General features: G+C 37.7%; 2 protein-coding genes across 5 annotated transcripts; one reads left to right on the forward strand and one right to left on the reverse strand.

The window, feature by feature from the left end:
- Window positions 1–110: 110 nt before the first annotated feature.
- Window positions 111–19,904, reverse strand: dhx16 (DEAH (Asp-Glu-Ala-His) box polypeptide 16). 4 transcript variants are annotated; one of them, XM_034310586.2, is made up of 23 exons: window positions 19,780–19,899; window positions 18,959–18,986; window positions 18,548–18,658; window positions 17,629–17,834; window positions 17,299–17,537; window positions 14,674–14,851; window positions 14,500–14,556; window positions 14,025–14,279; window positions 13,602–13,841; window positions 12,402–12,590; window positions 12,198–12,308; window positions 11,901–12,016; window positions 11,023–11,233; window positions 10,783–10,881; window positions 10,514–10,666; window positions 9,581–9,721; window positions 8,562–8,724; window positions 7,704–7,822; window positions 6,519–6,586; window positions 6,219–6,381; window positions 4,942–5,103; window positions 3,136–3,309; window positions 111–895 (listed from the first exon to the last, which is right to left on the reverse strand). In XM_034310586.2, exons 4-23 carry the CDS (start codon window positions 17,824–17,826, stop codon window positions 767–769), a joined length of 3,165 nt encoding a protein of 1,054 aa, XP_034166477.2. In that variant the 5' UTR covers window positions 17,827–17,834; window positions 18,548–18,658; window positions 18,959–18,986; window positions 19,780–19,899; the 3' UTR covers window positions 111–766. The 4 variants fall into 4 exon arrangements, with proteins under 4 accessions (XP_034166477.2, XP_034166478.2, XP_034166479.2 ...); XM_034310587.2 differs by lacking the exon at window positions 19,780–19,899 and adding an exon at window positions 19,576–19,595; XM_034310588.2 differs by lacking the exon at window positions 18,959–18,986 and having other exon boundaries at window positions 19,780–19,904.
- Window positions 19,497–25,042, forward strand: ppt2a.2 (palmitoyl-protein thioesterase 2a, tandem duplicate 2). Its single transcript, XM_026934936.3, has 8 exons — window positions 19,497–20,029; window positions 22,423–22,576; window positions 23,264–23,359; window positions 23,443–23,550; window positions 23,735–23,818; window positions 23,981–24,065; window positions 24,499–24,553; window positions 24,639–25,042. The coding sequence occupies exons 1-8, from the start codon at window positions 19,595–19,597 to the stop codon at window positions 24,780–24,782; spliced, it is 1,161 nt and encodes a 386-aa protein (XP_026790737.3). The 5' UTR covers window positions 19,497–19,594; the 3' UTR covers window positions 24,783–25,042.
- The last annotated feature ends 1,455 nt before the right edge of the window (window positions 25,043–26,497 follow it).

A 26,497-nucleotide genomic window follows, 5' to 3' on the forward strand; every position in this document is an offset into this window, starting at 1 on the left:
GGATGAATAATGCTTTTGAAACATAAAAATTCTTAAATCTTAATGTGATAAGGATCTTTTCCTTTCCACCTCTGTTTCAAGCCCAGTAAAGGAAGGAAAAAACAAGGGACTTGTATTCAAAAATATATTTATCATCAAATACATCAGTACAGAAGATCCGGAAACATCAAATGCTTGCTTTGATATGTAAAAAGTGGATATCTACATATTTGGCCCATATGTGGAAATGACTGTGCAGTAATTTGGTACACACCCTCTATCTGCTGTGGAACAATCTAGCTCAAAGTAACAGCCTCAAGATAACATGCCGGTCATTCCTTTGATGGGCTGGCAATATTGCTTATTGGTCTATAATCATGAGCATGAAAAACATTTCCAGTCACAATTATAAAACAATATGTTTACCAACAAAAAAAATAAAAGAAACAGGTAGAGTTCTTCCTCTCAAAAACAAGCTGTAAAAACCCATCCTTCTGTAGTCATTATTTCTTGCTGTATTGATATTATTTTAACGCTGCCACTGGAGTAGAGGTTTAATACCAACTCAAACATATCTAACACGTTTCAAATCGAGATACTTTGATTACCTCCACTCTAAAAACACACTAATTAAGAGCAATTGCCAATAGCTTCAAACAGAATTTTGACCACAGAGCTCCCATCCTAAACAGCAATCGTTCTCAATCTCTCCTTCTTTCAGTCTCTGTTGGGCCAGATGAGCTGAGGCCTGCATGAGAAACGGCAGACAACAGACTGTTCGCCGAAATCAGCCGAGCTCCTCCCGAGCTTTGCCCTGTTTGCGAGGCATTTTCTTACTGCTGCTGTCTTCCAGCTCTTTGCTTTTGTAGTAGTGAGGAGCCACCTCCAAGAGCCAGCTGCTTTCTATCTCAATCACCTGAAAGAGATGGAGAAACGAATATTAAAACATCTGGTAAGCAAGCCTAGAGGGGGGTTGAGATGACAAAGGTAAATATCAGTAAAAACAAACGGTTTCTCTGGTTTCCTCCTACCTAAAAACATGGTGGTATGTGACCTGGCTTCTATAAATAGCTCCTAGGTGTGAATGTGTGTGTGCCCATGGTGCCCTGCAGTGAAATGGCATCCTATTCAGGGTGTATTCCCATCTCACAGCAAGTGTTCTCAGAATAGGCTCTGGCTCCACCATGACCCTGACCAGGATATAGCGGCCACTAAAGATGATGAATAAATGAATACCTGTAAAGTTTTACACCAAAATATTGCTTAAAATGTAAAGTTGATGTATAAATATGTACTTTGCTTTTATTGAGGGTGAAAACCATCCATTCATTTATTTTCAGTAACTGAAATTTTCAGTTTAACCTGGTCAGGATTGCGATGGATCTGGAGCCTATCCCGGGAACACTGTCCGGAAAAGCAGGAATACACCCTGGATGGGACTCCAGTCAATCAAAGAGCATCACAGGCACTCACACACTCATTCACACATAGGGGCAATTTCGTGTCCACTAATCCTCTAACTAGCATGTTTTTGGGAGGTGGGAGCAAACATGCAGAACCCCATATAGACAGTAACCTGATATCAGGATTGAACCATGGACCCTGGAGTTGTGAGGCATGCTGCCCAGGTCAAAACTTAATGGCTCATAAGTCACAAAATTTGTCAAGACAGAACCTTATGATTCTGCATCAAAGTTGCATCAGTGCAGCATTATGGAAACCATCCAGAAAAGAACCACAGAAGAGCAGTAGATAAGCAGTCTCTTTCAGCATTTGCTGGTCTGGTGTGTGTCATCAATAAACACAATAAGAACTGCCTACTTTCAGAAAGAGGCCATTTGACTAACATGCCAGTCCAAACACAGATATCTTCTTGTAGCCCATCAGCAAACACGAAATTCTCAATTACTCATTAGTAAGCGCTACAAAATGCCTTAACGTGTGGTCCTCACAAATTTCTATAAACAAACAAATAACCTCAGGTGACAACAACAACAACAACATCATCATCATCATCATCAAAAAACCACAACAGACTTCAATATGTACTCATTTTTTCCTCAACAAGCAAACCAACATTCAGAAACCAGGTGGGGGAAAAATAAGTACACCCCTCCTACTTCCACAATCATTAAGAGAGTAATTAGCAGCCAGATGTTACTAATGAAATCCACAAGATTATCTAATTTTCAAGAGGTGTGACTACCTCTATAAAAGCTTTTGGCAGTTTGGTGTTCTGGAGCACTCAGGTGTTCACACCATGAAGAAAGCACATCAGCCACGACTGACTACCAAAAGCTTTTATAGAGGTAGTCACACTTCTTGAAGATTAGTTAATCTTGTGCATTTCATTAGTAACACCTGGCTGCTAATTACTCTAACTGTTGCTGCAATTGTTGCTGCTAATCAATCTGAGAAGGGTTATAAGGCCATCTCCAAACCATCTGAAATTCACCCTTCTACGCAAGGAGAATTGTTTACCCATTGAGAGACTTCCCAGGAGTAGGTGTCCCAGCAAATTCAGTACAAGGTCAGACCATTTAATGTTCAGAGATATAAAGAAAAAGCCAAGAGCTACATCATGTGACCTACAGGCCTTTGTAAGCTGTAATGGGAAGTGGTAGCTCAGTGGTTAAGACGTTGGACTCCCAATCGGAAGGTTGAGAGTTCAAATCCCAGCACCGCCAGGCTACCACTGCTGGGCCTGGGCCCCTGAGCAAGGCCCTTAACCCTCAACTGCTCAGTTGTATAAATGCGATAATTGTAAGTCGCTCTGGATAAGGGCGTCTGCCAAATGCCATAAATGTAAAAGTAAAATGTAAGCACATTAAATGTTTATGCTCATGACAGCACAATAAGACATGATGTGAGAGACTGATAAACTCCTACAGAAAATGTATATGAATCACATATTGAAACCTGTTGTGTTTTATGGTCAACTAAGGATGTTTGTGTGTTTGTAGAAGTTGGTGAGGACCACACAATTGTTACTTAGGCCCTGATAAATAAAAACAGAATCGAACGAGGGTGTACTTTCTTTCTCCCATGGAAAAATAGAAAAATGTATATAGAATAAACAATGCAGTGTATGACATCAATAAAATAAGAGTGATGTGAGGTTAGTAGAATAGAAAGTTAATAGAAAGAAAATCTGACCTGTCTCATGAACTCCTTGGTGGTGAAGACCAGCTCATGGTAGATGAGCCAGCGTGGCTGTTCCTCAAACAGTGAGCTGTTGGGGTGCACATACACCGTCTGCTGGTGCTTCACAGTTTTGTAGCCTCCCTTAGAGAGACGGGACGTGTGGTAGAAATAACCTGCTGTGATTGCCTACAAGATATGTAAAAAGGTACATCTTTCATAAAAACAATAGACAAACTATTACAAATGTTACATAAACAGGTTATGATAAGGATTAGGTCTCACTGAAAAGTGTGAGCCATCAATTTTCTTCTTTCTTGTAACTAGAAAGAGCATGGTGATATACTGTAAGAAGTACAAAGGGAGATGTATGGTATAAAACAAAAATTAGACAATGCCAAATTTAGACAATTTTAAGTGTCAGCAAAACAATGCAGTATTTTAAAAATAAATAATTTAACACCAAAAAGGCTGGAAAATAAATCATGTACTAGAAAAATTTTTTTTAACACCTAGTTACTCATTATCGTGTGCAACATTTTAGTGGGTCAGTGTTATAAAAATATGAACAATAACTCTACATCTAGGAAGTGACTTGTAATGTAATATACACTAAAATATTATGATTTATACGATTTTAATTTTCTTGTTTCTGTGTCTTAACATTAAGGCACAATGTTTCACTCAAATATCAGCGCTCATTGTTCAATTTAAAAAATAAAATAAAAAAAAGGCAGAAATTAAAAAATGGACTGGATATGGTCAAATTTGTAATAATGAAATGAAAGCTTCTTCCTTCAGCTGTATGTGTGCATACAGTGACAAGTCCTTTCTGTGTGTGCAGAAGTGCTGTTAAATAGAAATGCTTGTCTTTGCATATGTGAACATGAGAATGTACACAATGGCAAAGCAGTATAACAGGAGCAGTGGACCTATAAAAACACTGTGCCCGTGTGTGTGTGTGTGTGTGTGTGTGTGTGTGTGTAAACATGAAATAAGAACTCAGTGGAAAAGTCCAGAGGAAAAACAACTATTATGGACTCAGAGAGTGAAAGCATTATATAGATGGCTGTGCAAATATGACAGTGTGAAAAGAACAAAAAAACATATTATATATTATACTACACATATATTACATATATTGTTTAATTATATTGTAGATTTACAGGCCAGTTAACTCAAGTATATGAAGATTCTGGCATGGATTTTTAGAAAATATTTTGGCTGAGACAGTTTTAATCTCTTGTCTTGGCATCCATCTTGAATTCAAAGCCTACAGAATGTAGAAACGAGCTGGTATAATCCTCTGTGTTACAGGAAGTAGGATAAAGGAGAAGGAGATCTGTGTATTTATTATTTATTAGTCTGTCTGCATTATCAAAGCACAAATATGGTTTTAGTCTACCCTGTGATGCACGATCATTGTCATGGCATCCAGAACAACAATTTAGTGACTAAATTTTCTACTGGATTTAATTAGGTGTCCAATATATGACAATAATGCACACTAAGCCAGCCTGTTAGAAATTGTATGTCATCAAGGTACAAGAAACCAATAGATGGTGAATGGAAAAATACAGCAGAGTGGTTTTAACAACAGATTCTCTAGCTACACGATTACATATGTGGACTACTATATTATTATAGCCATAATCAGAATGCTTTATGGAAACATAAATGTCAGATATGATGCACGTAAAGTATAATTTGTCTTGGAGAAAATAAGAATTGGATGCCAGCAATGAAAATAAGTTTGGTGCTAGAAGTTGTGTCATCCTCTGTGTTACAAGAGGTAGGATAAAGGAGAAGGGGATGAGCTACCTTGCGGATGCAGACGTTGTCACCGTTAGCACTGCACAATTCCACTTCGATTCTCTCCATCAGCCCCTCCAGCTGCTCCCTCACGTCACGCGCCCGCCTCATCGAGCGAAACTGGATAAAGTTTTCAAAACACCACTGTGTGGAATAACCACTCTCCACCCACTGCAACAAAAAGAGAGCAAGAAACAGTTAAATAAAGATGGTTTCAAAATTTACCTCAATCTATTCTGTCTCTGTAATGCAGCATTTTAGTTTTATGTGACTGTAATATCAAGAGCCAATATCACACTAATCTTAATCGGAAAATTAAATTTAATGACAAGTCAGTGAATTCTTTGTGGTTTTAATGAATTACTTGAAAATTACTTGCGTATGCACATTTGTGTGAATCTTTGTATGTAAGTAGGTCAAAACAATATGACAGACTGTGGGAAGTCAGTCAGAGCTTTGCTTGGCCTATATATGAGGAATAACACTCAACAAAGTGTCACTATATCGGGGGGAAAAAAGCTGACAAAGCAGAGGCAAAAACACACCACAGTGGGCAGCTTTGGCGATAATTATCTTGCATACACCATAGCTACATTATTATAGCCATAATCAGAATGCTTTATGGTTTTGGTTTGGTTTTTTCTGAGGCTTTTGTATACATTTGACTTTTTTTCTTAACTGAGCAACAGCAAACCTACTGTCTAGTGTTTATTAGTCCACCTCACACACACACACACACACACACAAACCAACAGACTACCATTTTACAACTGTTGTTAATGTCATGTCTTAGAGGGTGTTATGATTTATGATTACTGTCAAAATGACAATTTAGGACTTTCTGACTCAATTTACACTCGGTGTCCAATATAATTCATAACAAGCCAGACTGTCAGAAATTAGTACTGGATGTCGTGAAGGTAAAAGAAACTAATAGATGGTGAATGGGAAAAATACAGCTGAGTGGTTTACTATATTATATATTCTGTAGCTATATGATTAATTGTAGAATACTATGATATTATAGCCATAATTCAAATGTTTTATGGAAATATAAATGTCAAATATGATGCATGGTAAAGTAAACTTAGAAAATAAGATTTATTAGATAAGAGCAATGAAAATATCTTTGTTGCTCAGAGTTTCTTCACTCTGCATTATGACACAGCAGTAAACACAGACTCTAGTTCCCACTACAACAAGTTAAACAAGTTTCATCCAGGACACATCCAGTGATAGTTATGGAAGGTACAAGGAAGTAAAATCCTTCCGCACAATAATGTTACCTGAGAGTAAACATTGTGGAGCATCAGATGATCTCCTCCTGGCACCACAAAGTTCATTCGGGCATTGTCCGCATGCACCACTTTGTCTTTTGGCCTGTAGAAAATGGAGTTGTTGACTGACAGCATGGCGGCGATAGTCAACACCTCCTCTGAGCACTTATACCTGCAGGGAAACAAAGAAAAGGTTTCATGAAATGACAATTATGGATAATCAATCACAAATATGGGAATTTTTTTTTTACTAGCTGTGACTGGCATTTCCTAATAGCTGTAACTGGAAACGTCAGTGTAAAGACTTACTGTTCAGAGGCCAAGATCATTTTACTCAGCATGGGGTCGACAGGCAGCTCAGCCATCCTCCTGCCCAGCTAACACAGAGCAACAGAATCAAGTCAGTCACATTATACGCACATGTCAAATGTACCAGTCTGACAAGTACAGTTATTATCTATTGAAACTGTCTTCAAAAAAGTGTTATTGCTTTAAACACCAGTATCTATTGAAACAGTCTTCAAAAAAGTGTTATTGCTTTAAACACCAGTATCTATTGAAACAGTCTTCAAAAAAGTGTTATTGCTTTAAACACCATCGGTTAAGTGTGATGTCTAATATCAGAACACATTTCCCAAGGTTTATTCATTATAAACAAGCTTTCTACAAAGTTCTGCAGTCTTGCTTATGATGTTAATAGCTCTAAAAGGTTTAAAAGAACCCAAGAAAAGATCCCTACAGGTATTTTTAAACTTGTATATGTAAATATTCATAAATTTGTTCTTACATATCTTTTTATGATTTGTATTAATATTCATAGTTTTATAGTCAAATCATGAATGGTTGTAGACTGTTTCAATAAGTAAGGAATAAAACACTTTAGGTGAGCTGTTACAGCCTGATGTGAAGTACCTTGAACTTGATTATACCAATAACAGCGCATCCGTGAAAGTCCGCACGACAAGTTAGTTCTTGTTATTGTTATTGTTTATGTTATAGCAGATATTAAACAGTTTTTCCCTTAACAGCTTCTCTTTTTTTCTCTCTTGAAATTATTAAAGAAAAAAAAACACTTTTCACAGCAAACATACGGAGTGTTTCAAAGCACTTACACTGGAGACTCCTTCCATATATGTTAAATAAAAGCCGCTTTACAGAAAGCTTTACTACATCAACGATTACGCATTTTTCTTTGTTAAATAACACTTTTTTATCTGTTCATTATTAGCTTTAGATCATGTGGAGCATCCACCATATAAAGTCCATGTGAATTATTGGTTACTATAGAAGCAATACGGTATCAGAAGGGTTAGGGTTATTATATAAACCTATGATTTGAATTTGATCCGGCACTACTGTCAGAGCTGCTGTTATAGAAAATTATTTAACACTTCCTGACAAATCAGATTTGAGAATTCAACAGCGCTGTGTTATAAGGTGTTGTTACTACAGCTCATCTCTGGGGACAGAGGAGACGGATGAAGACTGAGGTACCTTAGTGAGTTCTCCGAGGTGGTTAAGGGCACCCAGGGCGTAGAGCTGCTCAAGAGCCAGCACCAGGGTTTCGTGTGGAGGAGGGTCCATGAAGTCAAAATGGATGAGGTCATTTATGCCTGTCAAAAAATAAAGACAATGGATTTGCAGAAAATATACATCAATCTATATCCATCAGTCTATTCAACCTACTAAAATATGCTGTTACTGACATTGTAACATTACATAATCCAATGCTGTTGAGTAATTTGTAAGGTGGTACATTTTCATTATGTTAAAAACTGTTTTTCATACAAACATTGCTTGATATCTGTCTGGTCCCAAAGGAAAACATTCTTTGGAATGGAATGTTTTGCAAAACGTCATTCTTTGAAACGTTTAGAAGTAAACAATGCTCCCAGTCTAGTTCAGCATGCATTTCAGACATGTGCCACACCGCTTCCAAATTAAGCCTTCTGTTAATACTTGCTCTATGTGCTGCATGACTTGTACATGTAGACAATCAGCACGTATAAGAAGGAATGCTATCACCGTGCTGTTCCATGTTATGAAACAATGAGTGTGCTAAAACAGCATCATGACAAACTGGAACCGGAGCACACATGGCTCAATGAAGTCAAACGGAGAAGTCAAAAGGAGAAGTTTAATATGAAATACAAAATCATCTGCTAGAAAGCTGATTTACATAAATTGATGTGGTAGATATGACATTTTGGCAAATAATATTATTTATAGACTTGCTTAAAGAAAAACAAGCCAAACAAGACAAACTGTACATGCTTTAGAGCACTACTCCTTGTAGTACAATCCCACTTGTAAAATACTTAGCATTAAGTTGGACAGTGTACCCGGCCGTACCCAGACTCTTCAGGAGCAGGACAACATTGCCCAGGTTGGTCCTCTGGATTTCAGGAACTGTGGTTTCCTCCATCTCGTGTTTGAAGGCCCAGGCTGTGTAGAGCCTGAAACACTTGCCTGCAGCTACCCGACCTGCTCGGCCTGCCCGCTGATTGGCTGAGGCCTGTTGGAAAAGTGAGCTTTAACAGCACTATTCAGCATAAAACAAAAGGATAAAACAAATATATATATATATATATATATATATATATATATATATATATATATATATATATATATATATATATATAATTTTAGCAAAAATATAAATTGAATACATAGAAATTATTTAAGCTGATCAGGATTAAATGATGTCAGTCTAATTAGATTCCATAAAATGTTTCCATACAAATGTAAAAAGTCAGTAATTAGTAAATACGTTTTTTCCATCCAACACAGTGATATGTAGGAGTTATAACTTAAATCACTATCCACTATCAATACAGTGTGTTACAGATGACAGGTTTTAACACATCAGTACAGAATAATAAATTATTTACTTACAGTATTTACTACAGTACATTGTTACCAGTAACCTCTGGTCAGTGCTAATAATTGGCTGTGTATATACATGACTAGGCTATTGTTACATTTATAAAAGAGGTAAACAGGAAAGACAATTGTTTATCCCAATTACGTGCATGTCAGTCAATTCTTAGTCACAATGTCATAGCTGCATGTGTCATAGAGTGTCAGAAACCACAAACAAGTCTGAGGTGTGGTTTGAGGCAAGCGTGAGAGAATTTACATGTACAGTTTGTACAGTGATTAAGTGGGAGCTATAAGCTTTTCTTATTTGTCAGCTAGTTAACTCTGGCTAAGACCATGTGGACAGAGTAACAGCTGTTAATACCCCATACAGGGAACTGGCATGACCACTTCAGTGCAACTATTTCTTTTTCAAAAAGCGAGTCATTCTGAGGCACAGCAGCATTTTGTTAAACACAAAAAACTAGTGTAAAAAGATGTACATCCTTTACCCGTGAGCATGGTGTGACAATCAGAGACTCCATCCCTGTTCGGGCATTGTAGCTCTTCTGTTTGCAGAAGCCAGGGTCAATCACATAGATGATGCCATCAATGGTGAGAGAGGTTTCTGCTATGTTTGTGGCTACCACAACCTGAGAAATATATCACAAATGAAATATTTTGCAATATGAGTTGCAGTCATAGTGTAACTATTTTTCCTATGCTGACTGCCATGTCAATAGTTACCTTGAAGGTCAGTCTTGCTTTTGTTTTTATTTGCTACACGTACCTAATTTAAGACTAGTGATACATTTCTGTAATTATCATATTCTCTATTACAGTATTTTATTTTTATATCTGGTATAGCATATACAATTTGCGAGATGCATTTCATATTCTGGCGCATTTTTAAGAGACATAATCATGTTGAGTATATTTGAGATCTGTCCTTTAGGGTGTATGGGTGTCTGCAGTAAGCAGGGAAATCTCTGAGTGTGAATAAAGTGACAAACCTCAAACTAGCAAAACCCTGTCAGCCAAGAACAGTAATCTGAGGCTACAGTAGATAAGTGAAGATTTGCCAAAAGACCAGGAATTTAATTTTTTTCAGTCTTCTGTCCTGTTGTGGTGAACCTGTAGCCACTGTAGCCTCAGATTTGCATATGTGGCTTAGTGTTAATATGTACAGGTATGTACAGGTGTTCCTAATAAAGTGATCAGCAAGTGCATAATCATTGTAGCCAGTTTTGTTTAAGCAACTGTGAATGTGATTTCACAATTTAATGAACACTACCCAAAACATTATAACCTGTTAGTCGTGCCCAACCACCTGGTGCAAAAGCATGGTTTATTCTTACATGGAGTCGATTTGTAATCCGTGATCAGGGTCAAATGGTCTCTTGGTGACAAACACTAAACAGTAGAGGAGGTTTTAAAGAAAGTACCTTGCGAGCTCCAGGTGGTGTGGGGTTAAAAATCTTAGCTTGCATGTCTGAGGGCAGGTTGGCGTAGATAGGGAGGACAATAAGCTCAGAGATCTTTGAGCCAAGCCTCCTACACCTCTCCTGCAGGAGCTCACAGCACGCCTCAATCTCTTCCTACAACACGCAAGAGCAGCTTTTAAAAAGGGATAAAAGTACAGTGAAGCATGAGACTAAAGCACAACACACTTCTGGAGGTCTAGGTTTAAGTGTTCATCCTAAGACAGACTGACCTGTCCTGTGAGGAACACAAGGATGTCTCCAGGAGACTGTGTCACATGAATCTGTAGTACCGATACCACACACGCCTCCAGATAATCGGCCTCAGGAGCCTAGACGACAAAAGACACAAATACTGACTGGTAAACATTCATTTAAATTCTAAGTCATGTAAACAGACTATTTATAGAGCTAGTAGCATGTATACAAGTTGACATTAGAGCAAATGAGTGCTGTCACTGAGTAGCTCGTGCCTTTGTGTAGTAGATGTCGACAGGAAACCTGCGGCCCGGGATCCTAAACACAGGAGCATCATCGAAGAAACTGGAGAAACGCTCCGTGTCCAGAGTAGCACTAGCCACCAGCACTTTCAGGTCGGGCCGGAAGCGTGCGATGTCTTTGATCAGCCCAAACAGTATGTCTGTGTGTAATGTCCTCTCGTGAGCCTCATCAATGATGATCACACTAAAGAGAAGAACAAAAATATTCAGATTAATCAATGTAAAGTTTATGACTGAGAATCATGCCCACAGTAATTTTAACATGGGAGATTTTGATGCAGTGGTAAGCAAATTAGCATAGTAAACAACTTTAATTATTACAAAATAAACTTGACATGTAAGAAATCCACACCGTGAAACGAACATCTGTCAGATTTTAAAAGTGATCACACTATGGCGGTCTAACATTATATAACTAGTGTAACTAGTAATGGGTGGTATACAGTTAAATCACTGGTAGAAGTTTTCAAGGCAACTGATGTATCTGCCTTAAAATATGGTCACAAAACTTTAAAAAAAAAAAAAAAAAAAAAAAAAAAAAAAGCTTAATGCATGACTGTAGGCTCAGAAATTCTGACTGCTTTTCACTGACAGCATTTAGCATATGCCTTTGTTCAGAGTGCCCAAGGGCTAGGGTCTAGGAATAATATAATATAATAATGATATATAACAATAGGCAATTGTGCACTGCTGTTGCACTGGTTTGTAGCACAGCATCCCTTGAAAAATATATCATAATCATATAAAATTATTCTAAAAATGTATATATAATTGATGTGTACCACTACCGTCCAAAATGTTGAAAATATTGTGATATGTAGGAAAATTCTGGCTAAATGTCTCATCTCTACCTATAACTAGCCAAGTCGGGCTCGGTGAGGAACTCTCTCAACAACATGCCATCAGTCATGTACTTGAGCACAGTGCGTTCTGACGTGCAGTCCTCAAACCGGATACTGTAACCCACCTGAGGAAGAAAAACAGATACCAAGCAACCCTTAACACAATAATCTTACTGTATCACTAACATTCCAGTTTTCAGTTTCATCAGTCAGATGTAATGGAAAGATGTAGCAAGTCACTGACAAAGTACAGGAAGAGGAAAATCCACAAAACCAGTGTTGCGTATTAATTTCCAACATACTTACCTCATTCCCCAGCTTCACTGACACTTCCTGAGCCACTCTGGCTGCTACAGACATAGCTGCTACTCTGCGAGGCTGGGTGCACCCCACCTTCAACCCTCCTTTGGTATAACCCTGAGTCATTGAAAATATAGAAAACAAGTGATGGTCAAACTTTTGGATTAAAAAGTCACTCATGGAAATTAGTCTTCTACGATAAACACTTACGTCTTCCATGAGGTACTGAGGAATCTGGGTGGTCTTGCCTGAGCCGGTCTCACCCTCGATAACCAGGATCTGGTGGTCTCTGATGGCAGCGAGGAGGTCGTCTCTGTAGGGAAATATGGGCAGGCTGCGTCTCACTTCCTGGATGGACTGCTTCTGTTTTTCAGCCTGAGAGAGCTCAGGTTCATGATCCTGTCAGACATCAGAGAAGAGACTAAACATAAGTATAAAACAGCAGGACAATAAGAAGAATAAGAAGAATAACAGGATACTGATTGAAATTGAACAAAACTTGCAGTTAGACTGAATTCCACAGGGAACATGTGGAATTTATTTTATTCTACACGTAGAATCAGCAAGTAGAATAAAAATAAAAGAAGATAACAAGATTATGTCACAGTCTGGTGTTTTAAAAAGCCATATTATATGCCCTTATACCACAGCACTGTTGAATTCTCGATTCTGATTGGTCAGGAGGATCAATCTTCTCTAACAGCACCTCTGACACTAGTGCCAGCTGCAAGGCAAATCACAGGTTTATATGCACTTTCTCTAAAATGCTTCTATAGAAACTAATACAGGGACTTGTATAGAGGAAGCTCCACATTAAAGGATTTAATAATGTGTAATTGTCGATATGGTAACATTTTTTGTGAGGAGACTTATTTCTAAAATTTTGGTAGAAGTCTCTAGTGTCAGCACTTTGTAACAGTCAGAGGTAAAGGTGTAAGGAAAGTCTTCAGGACGGAGGGCTCTGACAAGCTGCATTTTTTGTTTTTAACTTCAAGAGAAAGAAAATTAGAAGGTTATATGCATACTATTTAAGGATAGGAAGAAAGTGTTACATGCATCTCAATTCTCTTGTAAAAGGTTTCTGCATTGATGCACAACACATTAACAGACTTATACAAAGGCTTAAAAATAATTAACAGTACCACAGCTTTCTGATGAAGAATAAACATTATTGGAAATTGAGGCTTGTGTTTTTCATGATAGAGTAAAATTATAGATTAAAACAAAGTTTAAAAATGAAAAAGAAAAAAAAAAACTCAATGTATGAATAAATGGGGAAAAAAAAAAAAAAAGATGCATGAAGAAGCGCTACCCTGAACTGAAACTTTCTATGTGCCTAGTGATTCCCAGCCCTATTACTAACAGGCATTTCCTTCCACAGTGAAGGACTGAACTTATTTATGTACCAACCTTTTCAGAGAGCGTTCCTTTCATGGTGATAGCAGTGCTCACAAAGTTAATCATCTCGTCCTCTTCGAGCACTAGCTGGTATTTCTCTTTCTCCTCTTTTAGACGCCGCTCTCGTTCCTCTTTGGCCCCGAACTGCAGTGTGGCTGTGGCGACCCGTGCCTCCTCCCATCGCCCCTGCTCACCTCCACCCTCTTTGGGGCCCTCGTCAAACTCCAACTCCATGTCCCTCTGAGGAATATTCTGAGGGTGACAATAAGAGAGCGAGGAGACCAAATACAGAAATATTAAGAGCAATCATAGTATGAAATTTTCCCACCTGAGATTAAAGGTGCAAATTTCCATCTTATCTTATACCAAAAAGCATCTACTTCACATGTAATTCAGGGAACAGTTGGGTTTCTGTGTTCAACTGCTCTACATTACTTTATTACGTATCTCCTCGGGCATGTAGTAGCGGTTTTTCCTCTCTTCTTTCTCCTTCACGCCGGCTTTCTTGTAGTCTTGAGCCAGGTCTCTGATCTGTTTCTTGTAATCCAGGTCTTTCTTCTCACGTTCGGTGAGATTATCACCAGAGAAAAGGTACTCCTCGTCTAAAATCTCTGCCTCCAGATCTTCCAGCTTCTCCTGCTCACGTTTGTGCAGGTACTCACGCCGTGACTGTTTCCGCAGCTCAGGCAGCTGTGAAAGAAGTTGTAAGAACAAATATATTGATGTTGTTTATTATATAATCTAACACACTTATTGATTTTTTATTTTAATAGGGACAATACAAGTAAATATTGTCACATGGCATGCAAACAAATACAATATGAACAGGAACAATTTAAAACAAAAGCATTTGTGCGTTCATAGGTAAACTGTGTGTGTACATGCAGGACAGTGTGAAAGTCTATCTTACCATTCTCCTCTGATCTTCTTCAGCCATCTTCAGTCTCTTCTGCGCCTCCTCATAGGCCTAAACAGGAGACATTCTTTTGAGATTCTTTTGTATACTGTATCATTCCCACCATGATGTTAACGAGAAGGTTTGAAAGATTTAATTACACCTTTTTTTTTTTTTTTGCTAGTCTACCTTTTTGTCATTTCGCTCGAGTATGTGCCTCGTCTTCTCTTTATCTCTCTGCTTCACTCGTTCTGCAAAGGCATCCCTCTCCTCCAAATCTTGCAGTCTTTCTCTCTCCTCCTTCTCCCACTCCTCTTCCTCGTCGTCATCTTTCTGGGCTTTCTTTGCCTCATGTGAAGATGATTTGCTGGTGCGCAAAGTAAGAAGTGTGATTAGAATGAATAAAATGTAAAATCTAATTAAATAAAGCTCCTAAGATTAACTAGTTTGTCAGACTACACAGGTTGTTTCACTTTTTTACCCAATATTCGTTCTGTTTATTCACTTAATTTCCACCAGCTAGGTTAATCTGCCTGTGTTGCACAACACTTACCACTCTTGGAAGGTTAGCATGCTGCTCACTGCTACATAGGGATGTACTAATCCAGTACTAAGCTGATAGGAGCCTAAAAATGTTGGACCTGTATCGGCTCAAGGCCCAGTTCTTCATACATTGCTTAACAAGTCTAATAAAATGGCATTGCGAGTCCCTAATCGTGATAATTCCAAGATAATCTGGTTCCTCAAATGCACCTGAGAACTGAATTAGTACAGCCGTGTTTGAGATAACTACAACCAGGGAGTCAACGACTGATTAATGCAAAAGCTATTAAAACTGCAGAGGCCACTACGTTTTTTTCTTTTCTTGTGCACAGTGTAGTAAGACCTGCACGCTTTCACTTAACATGGCTACTGAATACTAAATGCTTGCACAGCATTTAGGTAGTTTTTTCATACTCAGTTTTGCTATTTCAAATATGCTTCCGTCCAGGATTTAGTTTATTCTGCGTGCATTAAGAAAGCATGTGCGTGTTTTATATAGGTCAATCTCTGTTTTAAAGATTAATAAAAACATTTAAAATATAATTTCTAATATACATATGTGTGTGCAATAGTCCTCCTACAGTTATGCTTTGGATGACAACAAAGCCTTTAATGAAACAAGTCAATCTTAATTAATTTGAGGACTCAAATTATGTAACAGCAATTACATGACATGACATGACATGACATGACAAAGATCTTGCACAAGAATATCATGAAGACAAAATACAACAAAGTTTTTGCATAACTAGGCAACAGAAGCTTGCAAAGCTTCAGCTCTGTTACTGTGAGGATGTGAGTGATGGACCAGTATCAGATATTGGTTCACAGCTCTCAAACCACAATCATATTTTAAATTCCTGTGACTGATGCATGCTATAAGGGACTTCTAACTCACTGTTTGTGGCTTTATTTATTATTTAACTTGGGGTTTCCCAATAATAGCATGAATGTGCAGACAGCTGCACCATTCAGGAGACAATATTTTGTATCTAACTAGATGTGCTTTTAAGGGCTAGAACAAAATTGATTTATACTAGCTGTTAATTGCACGTATGCAAGATGGCTGAAGTGCATATCCTGCGGTTACGAATCCCACCTCTGCCCTGCGTGCGCAGTGCAAACACGTGTTATAGGCTGATTGGCTTCTCTAAATTGTCCATAGTGTGTGTGAATGTATGTGATTGTGCCTTGCGATGAATTGGCACCCCATCCAGGGTGTCCCAAGTTGCCTGGGATAGGCTCAGGGCTCCCCTGTGACTCTGTGTAGGATAAGCAGTACGGAAAATGGATGGATGGATGGATGTATGGATGTACTGCTGTAGACAGTTATTCAGTACTATCACTAAAAACAATTTTCCTATTACAGTTAGTGTTTGAGTTTTAAAAACCTCTTCGAAGCATTTTTCGAGTGGAAGCAGATCATGACATTTTTAAAGGGAAACGGAGCTCGGCAGTCCGTTTAACAATGCTGTGCATGAAATTGCTAAACATTACGTTTTGACCTGGAAACCAGATGTACAGGGATGTTTTGGCTCTGATGTGCCATCTACTGGATGCTACTTTTAAATCATCCAGATTAAATTGTACAGAAGATACGCAAGTGAGTATGTGAACAATGAGCTCCTGAGCTGCCGGTGATCCAGACCCCCCTACGCTCTGGACCAGATGAGCATCACTCCAGAGCTGCTGGTGATCCAGACCCCCCCCCTTCACTCTGGACCTGTCCACCGGCAATGCTTCACACTGCCACGAAGACGCTTCAGCTGTTTTCTATGGACTACACAAACGCACATTGTACACACACACACGCGCACTACAGTGTAAACCCATATGAGGATGGGTTCTCTGTTGAGTCTAGTTCCTCTCAAGGTTTCTTCCTATCACCATCTCAGGGAGTTTTTCCTTGCCACCGTCGCCCTGCTTGCTCATCAGAGACGTCACAGACACACACACTTCACTTTACTTTTGTTTGTGTAAAGCTGCTTTGAGACAATGACCTTTGTAAAAAAGCGCTATACAAATAAAAATGAATTGAATTGAATTGAACAATGTGGCTCGGGTAGCAGCTGTGTGAGCGCACGTATGCATGATGAAAGCCAAGTATAGTACCACCTTATGTGTGGGGTTTCTTTAGTGAGACTTTGACCTCTGAGGTTCTACTGTGCATGAGAATTTAGTCAAAACAGATTTTTGTTAATGTTCATCTATAGTACATTCTCATCAAACAATATTTTCTCCATCAAGAAACCAAAGTATGCGAGAACCCACCTCTTCTTTCCATCCTCCTCACTCGACAAGGGACTTTCGTCTCTTTTTTGCCTGAGATGCTTCCTCTTCTTTCCTCTGTCCTTGTCTCGGCTCTTCTTCTCGTTCCCTCCTTCTCTGGACGCCTCTCCATCGCTGTCACTGTCCTCCAACAGAGTGTAGGTCCTGTTCTTTCGTTCCATCTCAATCACCTGTCGCTCGATGGCTCTTGATGGTTTTTCGACAACCTGTTTCTTTGGAACCTGAACAGGAGAAGAAAAAAACACAGAATAATCAAAATCATGGCTCATTAGTGGTGTAAAATGGCTTCTCTGATTGTTAGACAGCCTTTACCTTGTTGTATAACTCCTGAGCAAATGCAGTTACTCTCTGGTCAATGTCAATGGTGCCGGTCTGCTGCAGACGTGCCACAAAGTCCTGTGGCGCGGAGGATTTCTGCGCCAGGCCGATCATAAACTGCGCCACATATCTGTCACTTAGGCCCAGGATGTCATGGAGCCTGTCGTTGACCCACTGCTCCAGATTGGCCATGCTGAATGCTGCAATATAAACAATAAATATTAGGGTACTGTTATCGTTCCAGTCATCTCTGTGTGCAAACAAAACATTTGAATTAAAATATGTATAAACTGGAGCTGAGATTTATTTTATACCAAAAAGAAAATGTTTCTACGTTTAGGAACAAGTTGATAACATTTTGTACAGATTGTTTCTTCCTTTTCCTTATTAAATGCTTAAATATTTTTCATAAATGTTAGATAATAAAAGTATTTTCCAATAATGTGGTTCCACTAATTTGTTGGCACTTTGTCAGCAAACCCTGAAGGGAAGTAAATATCGCGATACATATCGTGCACCGTGAGAATATCTTTAAGTATCGCGATATTTCTGTTGTAAGTGTAACTCTGTGCATTACAAATGACTGCAACATTCACAATTTAAAAACACAGGGTTCACTCTCGAAAACAAACACACACAAGCAGATACACTACCTGAAGAGGCGTGCAAAACCGTAGACTATAGAACAAAACCCAAAGCAATTTACACCTTACTGTTAGTGCAAGTTGTTATTTTGATTTAGCAACTAGCTAGCTGTTGAACAGTTAAAACGAGTCGCTTTTAAATTTATTTGCATGTAAGGACATCTTACGATAAGCAATTACACCTCGTAGAATATTAAAGTCATATCTGCACCAGCAATAAAAACATTAAAGAGTAATATCTGGGGGGAAAAAAAGTTTCCACATCTCACATTAGCCTTCGCTGCTCACGCTTTCCCCTTCGTCCGGGTTATTTACTTCCGGGTTACTGTTGGTCCTGGTGCCCACGTGCCAAAATAAAGGTCTCCATAATCCCGAGGTCACTGTAAACAGTGCACATGCATACAGTAGATCGTGAGATGAATAGAGAGGAGTGAAAAAGATAAAACAAAATCATTTGTACCAAGAAGTCATTTAGCATGTCTGGTTTCACAAATCATCATCCATCATTTATCCCAAGTCACACACTTCTGGAATGGTATAAAATATTAAAAGTACAGAAAAATCATTTTAAAATATTTATATATATATATATATATATATATATTTGTGGTATACATGCATCTACCCGAATGTATTATAAATATTCGTGTATGCTTTTGTGTTTATACTTGCCACCATACCTCCAAACTCTTTCCTGTCCTCTGTCTTCTGCAAATCAGCAAATCACACACACACAAGAATTTTTTTTTTACACGTTGTTCTCTCCACAGCTTTTTTTTTTTTAACCAGCTGTGCTGCAGGAACCTGTTTTGTATATATATATATATATATATATATATATATATATATATATATATATATATATATATATATATATGCTCTGCTGAACAGAAGTTGTAATGGTTTCCACTAAGAATACCATTACAAACCATCAGCTAACCATTAAAACCAATCCACTATATATATAATAATAATAATAATAATAATAATATTATATATATATATATATATATATATATATATATATATATATATATATATACACACATATACACATACATACATACATGCTCTGCTGAACAGAAATTCTAATGGTTTAGATAGATAGATAGATAGATAGATAGATAGAAACATACTTTCTTTATCACGTTATCACACACACACACACACACACACACACACACACACATATGTGTGAGTAAGCTCATGTTTAGGGCCTGTTACAGCCTGCAACTGAAACTGAACCTCAGACGCTCAGAAGCCCTGCTGTCAGAATTAAAAAGAAGCCTGGACTTACAGCACAAACATGCGGTTACATGTATTTTTTAAAAAAAGTAATAGTCTTCTTTACAGAAATAAGAGAAGTGATGTCTGAGTCTGGCCTACACCTAAAGGAAAACAGAAGAGAAACCAGCAGCTTGAAACACAGTTTAGATGAGCCTTGTGCTCAGTGCATGTCATTTCACTTCTCTGCAGCAGAGTCTGAAGACACCTGTGTTACCTGCTCTGTCTCTCTCTCTGTCTCTCTCTCTCTCTGTCTCTGTCTCACTTCCCAGCCAGTCACTGCACCTGACTCAGCCTGGCACACTGCAGGGGGTCTGATGATGGGGAAAAGTGCTGCTTTCCTGCCAGGGCTGCTGGTTTTAAGCGCTGTGCTGGTGACTGCGGATGGATATCGACCCGTCATTATAGTTCATGGATTATTTGACGGGCCAAGACAGTTCATCCAACTGGCCAGCTTTATCAATCATGTAAGGAAATGATTTAATTCATTATCATTTATTATTATCAATATTTAACTTACTGTTCAGGTGCTACTTGTGCTTTTTGTTTTTTAGCTTGAATACAGGCTTGAGAGCTTAATTGGTTTCACACGTGTGTGAGTGTGTGTGTGTGTGGAAGATAATTGGCTGGTCACTATGAAGAAAAGTGTGTTTACAAAAAAAAACCCAGTTTTTTTATTTAAACAAGTGAAAAAGATTTGCACTTGGTTAAAATTAAGGTTTTGTTTAACAGAGCTGGGAATGTGACACAAACATTACATCATATATATATATATATATATATATATATATATATATATATATATATATATTCTCAATACACAATATGAAGTACATAAAGTACAATATTGTTGTATACAAAAACAGTTCTGCTGAGGTTTTACTGTTGGCAAGACACTGCTGCAGCATTACGAAAAAAAAAAATCAATTTTACAAATTGTTAAAGCATTTAATGAGGAATGGAAGGAAAACAAAACAGATACTTGTTACAGTAAGTAACTTGCATTGTATAAGCACTGACACTTGAGAATACCCATAATGCTCAGGATCATCATCTCTAAGCTCGATATTGTAGAGTCTTAAATAACTACACTAGCATAAACCAATGGGAAATATACACTCTTGGGCCAAAATGGCAAAATATTCAGCTTTTAATGGTCTTAACAACAAATCATTGGTCAGGAAATTAACCAGAATTAAACAAATAGATAAAGGAAGTTAGTATGGGAAGCTTTTCCCTTTGATTTCTTTAAATGTTTAAGCCTTGTGGCCCTTGATGGGCTGCATCAGGTGTGACAGATAACCAAATAATCACTAATCTGCTAATTTGAATTTTACATCAAACATTTTAATCATTATCATGATTTGCATACAGGAAGACTATATAAGTGAATTTCCCTGTTTCTAGCTTTTCCCCAAACAGTTCACTGCAGCAGAAATAAGCGAGCAACTGGTGTCACAGGAGCTCTCAGTAGCGTATTTAGTTTTTGCTAATTTTCTGACCAATGATTTGTTGTTAAGACCATTAAAAGCTTAATATTTGCCATTTTGGGCTTGGTCCATTTTTAGGTGCAAGCAGCAATTGATGGGCCCAAGCACAAAGGGTGCAGCAATGTCTGTTTCAAGAGCCAATATTGGGAAGTAGATTATGTATTATTATGTCGCATCAGTGAACATAGTAACTTTAAGCCACATTGCAAGATTTACAGTGGAATTATGCTACGCTTCCTGTTTGCACATGAACATGTTCTGAACATGCTAACTGATCATCTTGCCATGGCAACACTGTTCCAGATGTTCCACATTTCCTTCCCAAATTAATATCATCAATATATTTACATATTGAATCTGATGAATGCTGTAAAACAAGCATTAAAAAGGTTTGTTTATAAGCCTCACTTTCATTGTCTCACATTGTTTTTATGACAATGAATTACTATTGGCATGTATAGGCGACTGTACCCTGTCATTTAATATACTTGTGAAGTTTAAGGTTCGTTGCATGATGTAATTTGGAATTATACCATACTCCTTGATTACTTAATGTGACGTATTAAATTATACCCTCACCATGGCAATGCAGTTTAAGATACCAAAAATTTAGCATCACAGATATCCTTATAAGCTTAGAAGTCTCTCTTCCTGATGCCAGTTTGGGGCACTATGAAAATCAGTCACTTTTGGCTTGTGTGTATGTCCCATCAATGAACATACAGTACATGTGCCGTTTGATTTTGCCGATTAATTTATTGCCTTGCCATGACAACATAAAAAAAAAAAAACTTTTCACAGTTTACCATTGTGGATATCTTGACATCATGCTGACCAAATTTGCTTTGAATCTGATGAATCCCCTAGGAAGAGTACGTAAAAGTTAGATACCGGTTAAAATGCAAAAAATCCAAAATGGCTGACTTCCTGTTGAGCAGAGATAATGGATGTGGATGTGAAATTTGTCTGTCTTAAGAAGACCAATATGCCTGCCAAATTTGGTGCATGTTGGTGAAACTGGATGCTCATATTGAAAAGGAAAATGTCAAAAGTGGGGCTGTATCAAGCCTCAGGACTATGCCAGGTCCAATCTTTTGCAACACCCGGAAAGTCTGCAATTCTGCTGTGTAGGTCATGTTTCGTGAGTTTTCGAGAATAGCAAGCCCATAAAAATGCAAAACTAAGATACTAAGATAAGATAAGAAACTAAGATATAAATGCAAAGCTACACAAATTAAAATTGTGTGTTTGTTTGTGTGTGTGTGTTTGTGTTGTCATCACTAGTTACATCTCACCTTCTGCCAGTTCTGTTTTTTCACCTTTCAGTTCTGAATGAAACTCTGCATCTTCTCTTTTTCACTGTTTTTCAGACTTACCCAGGTATTAATGTGACTACAGTAGACATGTATGATGATATAGCCAGCCTGAAACCTCTGTGGGAACAAGTGAATAGATTCAGAAAGGCAGTTGGACACATCATGGAGAACGCCAAAGACGGCATCCATCTCATCTGTTTCTCACAAGGTCTGCTCCTAACACCACTTCATCCCCTCTATTTCCTGAAATTCCTTTCCTGTTTGGTTACTATCCTTGTCTTAATCGGTGTCTTTGTGGGTCTCTAAAAAGTCGTAATTTGTCTGAAATTAACATATTACAATATTTTATGATTTAAAGGCCTTAAGTGTTAAATATTCTTGAATTCAAATTTACATTGTGTTAGATTTTAGGCTACATGCATTCTTGATCTAGTGGTGTAGTGTTTCTTTATATACAATTGAATATGTTTTGAAACCATTAAACATCACCTCACTCACACACCCAAGCGCTGGATAATACAGGATCACTTGCCTGAGGCAGGAGCATGTATTACATCCAGGGTAATATTAGCAGCCTGTTTTTGAGCTAGCATACAGAGGCAGGTTGATCTGAAGAAAAATTCAGCTGTAAATTCAGTAAAAACATCAAATAATCTCGCTGGATAAAACCTGTTTCTGCTTACTACTCAAAACTTCACTAAAACAGTACCATAAAATAAGGCCTATTTTATATTTTGTTTGTCAACACTGTAAATTTGTCTTAACATTACACTTCAGTTGGCTTTGAAAAAGGACTAAAAAGTATGGTAGTTACTGTGAGGATACTTTCACCCTGTTTATGGCTTCGAAATTTCTGAATCTAAGCTCTGTGGGTTCAAATGGAACAATTGTGCAGGGGGTCTGGTATGCCGAGGAATTATTGCCACACTTCCCAAACACAATGTCCACTCCTTGATCTTTCTGTCATCACCGCTGTCTGGCCAGTACGGAGGTTAGTACAGAATCTCATCATAGTCAAAGTTTACTACCTGTCTGTTAAAGTGCACTATACAGACATTCTCTTTTTTTAAACAGTAACATCATACTTGAGGTACGCCTTCCCAAAATGTCTTAAGCACCTCGTTTATAAACTGTGCTATAACTGCTTCGGACAAAAGATCTCGATATGCAACTTCTGGAATGGTAAGAGGTTCAGATTGAATTTGAACATTTTACTGAAAACTGATTTAAACAGTTTTATAAATTTTTAATATAATATATTTTAATTTTCATTTTAATTTTAGAGCATCCTACATACAGTGGTTCATACACGTCCCCATTTTCTACCTCACATTGTCCATCTTTTTTGTCTGTCCCTACACTTTAGATCCACACCAGAGAGAGAGATACTTGAAGAGCAACAAATATCTTGCCCTATTGAATGGCGAGATCAAGCACCCTAATTTAACAGGTACTCACTTTGAAACACTTTGTGTCTGGGAGGTTTTATATTAATATAAAATCTGTGTGGAAAACAACATGGTACCTTTTCATTTGATAGTGTTTTTTGACACTGTTTGAACTTGCATGCGTGAGTGGCCTCATGTTTTTAAAATCTTGGCCTTGTTTTTAGAGTGGCGAGAACGCTTCTTGGGTATTAAGAAGTTGGTACTGATTGGAGGACCAGATGATGGTGTTATTACACCATGGCAGTCGAGGTATCAAGTTTTATATTTAACTGCATAAAAGGGAAGGTTTTCATGTCACATTACAGAAATAATGAGAGAAAGACTACAGTACATTCCCTTGGCGTAGTGTAAAATATAAAACCTTTTACCTACTTGTGGCTGTAGTTACTATGAAGAAAGGAGCCAGTCATGAGAACTGTTCTGTTCTGTTCTGTAATATCCAGGTTATGAAATGCCGTAGCTTTGCTTTTAAGGGTTAAGCTGGGTTGGGACTCAGTAGACTGGAATGAATGTGAGAAATACAGAAAGTGACATGTGCATTTCAGCAGATTTAGAGGGATTATGCTCAGCAGAGCATTCTGACAACATGTATGATGCCACCAAAAAATGTTTAAATGTGCATGGCGTTTTTGTGAGAAATTCAAATTATGATCAAAATATGTTTTTTTTTCTCTCCTAACAGTCACTTTGGATTCTATAACAGCAAAGAAACTGTGGTCGAAATGAAACAACAGGATGTGAGCTGGAGTTTATTAATCCTTTTCTATGATCGTAGCATTATTCTGATACCTGTACTGATAATATTTTCTGTTCTTTCTTCAGTGGTATCTGAGTGATGTGTTTGGCCTGAAAACACTAGACTCCAGAGGAGACCTGGTCCAGTGTGTTTTCTCGGATGTCGAACACACCCGCTGGCATTCAAACTTGACTGTGTACACAAATTGCATAGAGAAGTGGCTCACATAAGTTACAGAAGTCTTTATACATACATATGAACCATGACATTTGTTGGCATTCTGCATTTGCACATCTGTCTTGTGATTTAAAAAAAATGACTGTCTATGCATGTATGTAGAATATAGTTTGAATGACTATTAACTGATTTTGAACTTTTTATTAATTATATTTGTAATTAAAATGTAAAATAAAAATTTTTTACTGTCGAACATGCATATTGTTTTCCACACTAGACCGTTTTAAGCTTGCTATAAAAAAATAAAAAAATAATACAAATGTGCAAATACTTTTTATTTATTGTTATTAAAAAAATAATTATTAGGCTGTTCCATTCCTGTCAAAATATATTAGAGTTGTGTTTTATCACCAGTTCTGTACCTGCAGGGACAAAACATCTTGATCTGCAACTTCTGGAATGGAAAGTTGTTTTGCCAGTTCACCCCGGTCTAAAAAGTATGTTGTTGGTCACGTGACTGATAAATATAGATAAATATAGAGCAGTTGTTTTAGAGCTCCACCAAAAGCGAATCTGAGAATCCAATGATTATACTCTGACATAAATAACAAAAATATAAAACATATAGTAGCTTTGATTAACTAATCACTATTACACTATTTAATATTCTTTTGATTATGCCCTGACATTATCTAAAATATTACTAATGTCTGAATAGATAGTGACTGCATTAAAAAAATGTGTTATGAATGTCTGAAATTCACTGATTATTTTTTCAATATTGAAGATTATTTTCAATATTAGTTGTATTAAAATTTTTGGTGATTTTAGCCTGACATGATGTCAAAAAAATTTAATCACTTAGTGATTTAATTCTTATTATTTATATCAATACATTCTCTGACAAAAGGGTACCTTTCCTTGTTGCTGGGGTGGAACCCTCAAGGCCACACCTTTTGTACCTTTAGTATGTATCTTTTACTTAGAAAGGTGCCTGTAGTGTGTAACTTTATATTTTTACACTAAAAATTAATTATGGTCCATTTATGTACCTTAATTAATTTTTAAATGTTAACTGTATGGCCAAAAGTATGAAGACACCTGACCATCACACCCATATGTGGCCCTTCTCCAAACTGTTGCCACAAAGTTGGAATCACAGAATTGTATAGGATGTCTTTGTATGCTGTAACATTACAAGTTCCCTTCACTGGAACTGAAGGGCACAAACCTGTTCTAGCATGACAGCCCCCCCCTGTGCACAAAGCGAGCTCCATCAAGACATAGTTTGCAGTGGAAGAACTTGAGTGGCCTGTGAAGGTCCCTGTACTCAACCCCAGTGAACACCTTTGGCATGAATTGGAGTGCTGACTGCACCCCAGGCCTTCTCACTTGACATCAGTGCCTGACCTCACTAATGCTCTTGTGGCTGAATGAACACAAATCCACATAGCCACGCTCCAAAATCTAGTGGAAAGCCTTCCCAGAAGAGTGGAGGCTGTTTTAGCAGCAAGCAGGGAGCAACTCCTTGTTAATGCCCATAGTTTTGGAATAGGCATGTGGTCAGGTGTCCACATACTTTTGACCATACAGTGTATTTCAACATTTTCAAGGTAAAAAAAAAAAAAAAGATGTACCTGTGAGGCATACCACTCCAGCGACAAAGAAGGGTGTATGTTAGTACTATTTTTCTGGGAATGTATTAAGAATTTAGAGATTATAGATTACCATTAACTCAAAAATGTCAAACACAGAGTGATGACATCAT

The sequence above is a fragment of the Pangasianodon hypophthalmus genome, chromosome 14 (assembly GCF_027358585.1).
Source record: "Pangasianodon hypophthalmus isolate fPanHyp1 chromosome 14, fPanHyp1.pri, whole genome shotgun sequence".
In the NCBI taxonomy this organism is placed as follows: Eukaryota; Metazoa; Chordata; class Actinopteri; order Siluriformes; family Pangasiidae; genus Pangasianodon; species Pangasianodon hypophthalmus.

Excerpts from the sequence above, each read along its gene's own strand:
- dhx16 (XM_034310588.2), bottom strand. The coding sequence starts at position 17,826 with ATGGCCAATCTGGAGCAGTGGGTCAACGACAGGCTCCATGACATCCTG. Across the intron at positions 12,591-13,601 it reads AAGGAACGCTCTCTGAAAAG|GATCATGAACCTGAGCTCTC; the intron begins GTTGGTACATAA and ends GATGTCTGACAG. Across the intron at positions 9,722-10,513 it reads CACCACCTGGAGCTCGCAAG|GTTGTGGTAGCCACAAACAT; the intron begins GTACTTTCTTTA and ends TATATTTCTCAG.
- ppt2a.2 (XM_026934936.3), top strand. The coding sequence starts at position 19,595 with ATGTATTTTTTAAAAAAAGTAATAGTCTTCTTTACAGAAATAAGAGAA. Across the intron at positions 23,819-23,980 it reads CAAGCACCCTAATTTAACAG|AGTGGCGAGAACGCTTCTTG; the intron begins GTACTCACTTTG and ends CCTTGTTTTTAG. Across the intron at positions 24,554-24,638 it reads TCGAAATGAAACAACAGGAT|TGGTATCTGAGTGATGTGTT; the intron begins GTGAGCTGGAGT and ends TTCTTTCTTCAG.